The sequence below is a fragment of the Chiloscyllium plagiosum genome, chromosome 17 (genome assembly GCF_004010195.1).
Source record: "Chiloscyllium plagiosum isolate BGI_BamShark_2017 chromosome 17, ASM401019v2, whole genome shotgun sequence".
In the NCBI taxonomy this organism is placed as follows: domain Eukaryota; kingdom Metazoa; phylum Chordata; class Chondrichthyes; order Orectolobiformes; family Hemiscylliidae; genus Chiloscyllium; species Chiloscyllium plagiosum.
In genome coordinates, this window is record NC_057726.1 from 28,170,677 (window position 1) to 28,177,762 (window position 7,086).

General features: G+C 40.8%; 1 protein-coding gene across 1 annotated transcript in view; it reads right to left on the bottom strand.

The window, feature by feature from the left end:
* Positions 1–3,995, bottom strand: part of LOC122558721 (polycystic kidney disease protein 1-like 2) — a 115,320-nt gene extending 111,325 nt beyond the window's left edge. The window contains exons 1-2 of the mRNA XM_043707514.1: positions 3,752–3,995; positions 3,049–3,210 (exon numbers count right to left, since the gene is read on the bottom strand). Of these exons, the coding sequence (XP_043563449.1) occupies positions 3,049–3,210; positions 3,752–3,995 (406 nt within the window). The remainder of the gene's footprint in view (positions 1–3,048; positions 3,211–3,751) is intronic.
* Between the last annotated feature and the right edge of the window lie 3,091 nt (positions 3,996–7,086).

The window sequence follows — 7,086 nt, forward strand, 5'->3', positions numbered from 1 at the left end:
TCACCTTGACCTCTTTCCACCTATCACATTTCCGACGCCCCTCCCCCAAGTCCCTCCTCCCTACGCTTCAGGCTCTCTGCCTTTATTCCTGATGAAGGGCTTTTGCCCGAAACGTCGATTTTGCCTGTCCTCGGTTGCTGCCTGAATTGCTGTGCTCTTCCAGCACCACTGACCCAGAATACCTTTTATCTTAGCCTGCTGGACAAACTTTCCTCATTCCTGAAGAAGGGCTTATGCCCGAAACGTCGATTCTCCTGTTCCCTGGATGCTGCCTGACCTGCTGCGCTTTTCCAGCAACACATTTTCAGCTCTGATCTCCAGCATCTGCAGCCCTCACTTTCTCCACATTATTAGCTGTGTATCTTCTGCCAAATGATAATAAAAGGCAGGCAGCAATAATAATGACTGAAACTGTTGAATTGTAATCAAGAATTACAGAATGGTTATGCAACAGCAGGACGCCATTCAGCCCCTTGTGTTTGTATTAGCTCCCTAAGCATTTTAGCTCAGTGCCAATTTCCTGCCTTTTCCACATAACGCTGCATATTGTTTCTATTTCAATAGTCAAATCCAATGCCTCTTGAACTTGCCTCCACCACACTTCCAAATAGTGCATTTCACCCTAAACTATTGCTGTGTGAACACATTTTTCCTCTTTTTATTTGCAAAACACTTTAAAACTTCCATCTGGTTCTTGATCCATTTATGAGTGAAAATAGTTTCCTCATACGTACCCTATCCACTTGCCTAATGATTTTGAAAACTTTTATCAAATCTCTTAGCCATCTACTCTCCAAGGTAAACAGATCCAACCTCTCCAGTCTATCCTCATTTGTCCCTGGATCCACTCTCATAAACACCAGTTGGATTCTCTCCAATGCATTTACATCCTTCCTATAGTGGAGTTCCTAGAACCTGACCTGAATTCATCATGACCTCCTTGTTCTTGTGCTCCACACCTCTATTTATAAATTCTAGAGTAGTGTATGCTTTAATAATCACTCTCTTCATCCCTGTCCTATCACCTGTACTTATACACCCAGGTCGCTCTGCTTCTGTATGCCTTATAGAATTTATGTCCTTTATTCTATACTGACTCTTCATGTTTGTTAATCCAAAGTGCATCACCTCACACGTTTCCTCATCAAACTTCATCTGCCAAGTAGCCAATCACTCCACTAGCATGTCAGTGTCCTTTTGGAGTTCTACACTGTCCTCCTCTCAGTTTACAATTCTCCCAAATGTTGAGCTGAAACCCTAAGTGGTCCATTGATGTCCTTTAGGGGAGAAAAACTACCATTTCTTCCTGCTATAACCTTAATGTCTAAATTAAGCCCAAATTTGTTTACGTTCTAAGAGAGCTCATTCCTTTTATCTCAGGTATTAGCCTAGTGAATTACCATTGGACTATCTCCATGGTAACTGAAGCCAAGGCAGACTATGAAGAGAATACCAGAGAAATTCACCTCCCATTGTGTTTACCTTATGGACAGCACCAACATCAGTCACTTTGGGAACTTTAAAATAACATTAAGGATAACTATTTTGAGAGCAAGATTGCAAAGTTAAATTTCAAGATATCGCAGTGCAAGATTCTCACAAAGAGTTTAATTATAATGTGAAATGTTTTAGTTTCTACCATCGCTGATTTGATTTATATTTGTAAGATTGTCAGTTTTAAAACGGAGTTTATCATGGCATGACATCCTGCCTCTAGCTTAGACAAACAGTCATTTCCCCTCCATCTCCAAGACACCAAGGACACTACACTACAAATGCCCCTTCACTCCAGCTTTCTATTAGATTCAAACTTCACACTTGCCAGGGTGGGATTTGAACCATGTAATTACCTGGGGACTTCAATTGCTAGTCCCATAACATCACCACTAGGTCACTAGCAACCCTTCACTCCAGCTTTCTATTTGTCTTAATCACACTGCTCAGAGATGTTATTACACTCCTCTTGTGCAGATTGGACTTGAACCCAGGCCTGCTGCTCCAGAGGTAGGGACACTAGCACTGTGTCACAAAAGACCTATTCCAGCTTCCCAGATATTTTTAATCGACCTGTTCAGGGATGTTACTACACAACACTGGAGCAGGCAGATTTGAACCGGATTACCTAGCTCCAAGATAGGGACACTATCATGACACTGCAAGACCCATTACTCCAGCTTTCATTTTTTTAAATAAACAACCTATCCAGACACACCTCTCAAGCAGGTACAGCCTTGGACCCAAGGCTAGACCTGAGGTAAGGATACTACCACTGTGTCACAAGAACCACAAGCATTCTAACTTTCTAAAACTCTATAAAAAGCATCTGTTCCATCATTGTGAAGCAGGAACTACTGGAAATCTGAAACAAAACAGAAGTTGCTGGAGAAACTGAGCAGGTCTGTCAGAATCTGGCAGCAGAGTTAACATTTCAGAACTATAGTCACTGGGAAAATGTTGAAGACAGGGAATGGGGGTAAAAGAGTAAATGATAGGTGGAGATGGAGCCCAGAGAGAGGGAGAAAGCAAGTTAGGCAGAGTAATGGTAAGCAAGAAAGACAGAAAAGCTGATAACGGGGATCATAGGTAGGGTAAAACAGGTTGAATATCAGCTTTTCTGTCTCCCTGGTTTACCATTATCCATCTTGTTGTCTGCCTAACTGTTTTGCTCTCCCTGTGGACCCCACCTCCACCTCCACCTATTGTTTATTATTTTATTCCTCCTACCACACCCTTTGCCTTCAGCATCCACACCACTTTTTCTTAGCCACTGCCTATTTCTGGCAGGGTCACTGGACTTTAAACAGTAACTCTGTTTCTCTCTCCATAGATGCTGCCTAAGTTTCTCCAGCAATTTATATTTTTGTTTCTGATTTCCAGCAACCCCCATTCTTTGTTTAATACTAATGGGAGTCTACCAAACATGTGTAGCTCCTGAAGAATGGAATTACAGTATGAAAATGCTTTGGAAAAATGTGCTTACAACAAATAGATTATTATACATTTCTCCAGACAGTTCAATTTTGAGAGGAATTTAAAAGTGTCCCTTACCAAATTCACAGATAAATGAGAGAGTTTTGCTGCAGCTTGTTGTGTCCCAATGTTTGTATCTACTTTTCCATGAAAGGTAGCCGCACTTGGGTGATAGACCGGTCCCTTGTTCAGAAATCCCAGCATTGGGAAGCTGCAATGATGCACCAAGCCAGGATAGAACTGGGAGTATCAATAAATGTAAAACTTAGAATACAGAAAAACTGAATAATTTAGCCATACATACTTCAGCCAATAGTTACAATTTCTTAGCTGCTAAAGCATGGAAAATTAATTGTTGGCACATAACATTGAATCCCATAATATTTATTTAAAATATACAAGAGAATAGTGAAGTAATTCCTATTGCACTGGTCAGGAGGAATAATCAATATAAATTTTAATTTCATTTTTGCAAAATATAAAGTAATTTATGAAATATTCTCACAAGCCTTCAGTAGTTGTCAGGAATGAGTAAATCTTATTCTTTTACTTGTTCTTGTGCAATGATATTCAAAGATTTGAGATAATATGCAGAGGCAAAAAAGTTAAATTGTTGCTGTTTTTTGTATTGTTGCCTCTGCTGCTTCATGAAAATGCTTTCCCTAACTCTTTATAATAATTTCACCATAATCTGAAAATGTTCTTCTGATCTCAAATGAGGCTCATGGTTCTGACAGTTCCCTGAGACCAACCTTCTACTGCTCATGTGTTTGGGTCTTACCTGGGACATGGAGTCTCCGACTTGGTTCTGCTCCCAATAAAACTAAGCCAATCCACCACCTCGTATTGTCTGGTATATGGTTGATATGATTCTGCAGAAAGTTGTGCATATTTTCATTCTGTATATTGGTGAGATGCCCACCTCCTTGCTTACACCAGTTCTGGGCATCCCCAAAGTTCAGTCGTTGTTCCATAAACTCATAACATGAGTTTTGAAATTCTTTCTGATGTTCTAAGCAGGGCATTGCTACAATTTGCAAAACAAAATAAGACACAAGAAACAATTGCAAATTCATCCTAAATGAAGTCAGGAGGGAGCAGAACCTGACATCCATTGTGATTTGATTCATCAACTGAGTCTAAATGATTCAAGGCAGGACTTTTATAATGTCCACTTATTAGTTAATGCTGGATTAAATTTCCAAATCAACAATGGAAGTACTTACTAGAAACGTTTGGGTATTAACTGATATATACAGAATATCTTTAGGAATAATTACACGAATAATCTCATTAAGTGCTTCATATGGCACAGTAAACAAGTCACCGTTTCTTCCCACTGGTTAATGACCATTGAGCAAATACTGCTGCATATTCATTACATTTGTTATGTACTGGTCCATTTTCTATGACAGTGTATTCAGGGAGTTAAGACAACTTAGATTCAAGCTGGCCGAAAGGTTTTTGAAAAATATTTATTCAGGGAATGTGAGCTTTGTTAGCTGGGTCAGCTTTTATTACACATCCTTAAATCCCCTCGAAAAAGTAGCGATGAGCTACCTTCTGCAGTCCATTTGGTGCAGGTACACTCACAATACCATTAGGGAGAGAATTCCAGGATTTTGACTGCGTGATATTGAAGGAATGGCGATACTCTTCCCAGTCAAGACAATGAGTGGCTTGGAGGAGAATTTGCATGTGGTTGTGATGTCACTGAACATCAAGGAGTGATGGCTAGATTCTCTCTTGGAGGTGATAGATGGAGTTTATTTCAGATAAATGCAAGCTATTGCATTTCAGTAAAACAAGCCAGGGTAGGACTTATACAGTTAATGAAAGGACCCTGGGGAGTGTTGGTGATCAGAGAGACAGAAGGGTGCAGGTACACAGTTCCTTGAAAGTGGCATCACAGGTAGACAGGGTGGTGAAGAAGGCATTTGGCACACTTGCCTTAATTGGTCACAGCATTGAGTACAGGAGTTGGGAAGACATGTTAAGGCTTTACAAGACATTGATAAGGTCACATTTGGAATACTGCGTACAATTCTAGTTGACCTGCTATAGGATGAATGTTATTAAACTGGGAAGGTTATAAAAAAGATTTACAGGGATGTTGCCAAAACTGGAAGGTTTGATTTGTGAGGAGGGGCTAGAATGTAAGAGGCTGAGAGGTGACTTTATAGGGGTTTGTTGTGGTTCTGTTCGCCGAGCTGGGAATTTGTGTTGCAGACGTTTCGTCCCCTGTCTAGGTGACATCCTCAGTGCTTGGGAGCCTCCTGTGAAGCGCTTCTGTGATCTTTCCTCCAGCATTTATAGTGATTTGTATCTGCCGCTTCCGGTTGTCAGTTCCTGGAACTGTTTCAGGAACAGGGGACGAAACGTCTGCAACACAAATTCCCAGCTCAGCGAACAGAACCACAACAATGAGCACCCAAGCTACGAATCTTCTCACAAACTTTATAGGAGTTTATTAAATCATGAGGAGTAAGGTAAATAGTCAAAGTCTTTTCCAGAGGATAGGAGACTCCAAACTTAAGTTTAAGATAAGAAAGGAAGATTAAAAAGCAACACGCAGGGCAACCTTTTCACATAGAAGATGGTGCTTATATGGAATGAGCTGCAGAGGAAGTGGTAGAGGCAGGTTCAATTACAACATTTAAAAGACACTTGGATAGTTACATGGATAGGAATGGTTTAGAGGGAGATGAGCCCAAAGCAGGAAACTGGGACTAGCTCAGTTTAGGAAACTTGATCAGTATGCACAGGTTGGGCCAAAGGATCTGTTTTCATGCTGTAAACCTCTAAAACTCCCAATTCTTGTTGCAAATATTACTTGTCACTTATTGTTGCAACCTGGATATTATCCAGCCCTGCATTTGGTCATGGGCTATTTCAGTACCTGAGGAGTTCATGAATGGTGCTGAACACTGTGCAATAATCAGTTCTGGCTTTATGATGGAGGGGAGGTCATTGATGAAGCAACTGAAGATGGCAGTGATAATAAAACTACCCTGAGAAACTCTTGCAGAGGTGTCCTGGAGCTGAGATTGAAGATCTCAGCCCACAGGAGGGGTCTCTCAGTTCCGCGATCAGTCAAAATCACTAGTAATTCACTGGTTCTGCAAGATTTCACACTTTAATCAATATCAGCCGGGCACAGGTTGTCCAGCAACACAGAGTTTAAAAGCTTCTGTGCTCCCTGGAGAAATTGCACAAATAGCTTAAAACAAAAACAATTTCTATATCATTCTTAAGAAATAGTACAGCCTTAATTACAGAGCAAATCCAATAAAAGGTAATAAAATGACATAACGGACAGCAAGTTAACCCAATGATATTTCCTGGGAACCAACTTTGCTTTGCACATTTTATCTCCCTGCACCTGCGTCTACAAGGTCAGCCAGGATGGTTAGTAATGTCTTATCTAGATAATTCCATACTGTGAAGAAAGCATTGTCTGCTAATCTTTGATTCAGTTAGTTCAGGAATCTAGCTTTTAGCAAGGTAAAAAGCCATTTTAAACACAGTTGTCAATTTGCAGCCTAGAAGCCATTTTGTTATGTTATTTAATGTTACTTGCATTAAGAAGCCATTTTGTTGTTAGTAAGGGCATGTATTAAATGGTTGCTCCTGATAACAGCCTAAATCCTGATTTTAGATCCTCAAGATGACTGACGTCCAATAGGAAAAACCATACTCCTTTGTGCTAGATTTGACTCTAATCAGCAGAAAGTTTTGCTCCCTAATTTCCACTGGCTTGGGTTTTGTTAGGGGTCCTTGATGTCACATTCCTTCAAATGCAGCCTTGACATCAGAGCAGTCACATTCACCTCACCTCTGAGGTTTAGGGCTTTTGCCGATATTTGAAACCAAAGTTGAGCAGTTGTGTAGCTTTGGTAAATCCCCAATGAGTGGCAGTGTGCAGTTTATTCCCAAATAAACAGGGGCAGGGACATAAATTGGGTGCCCTGGTGCTACTCCTGACCAGGATGCCCGGGTCTGCCCCGACCCAAGTACAGGGTGCCCTTGTTTCTTTTCAGCCCTGAAGTACCCCTCTATCTCACAATAAACACTACTGCGTCTGAAGAAGGACCCGTTTAAATGCCTTGTTCTCTG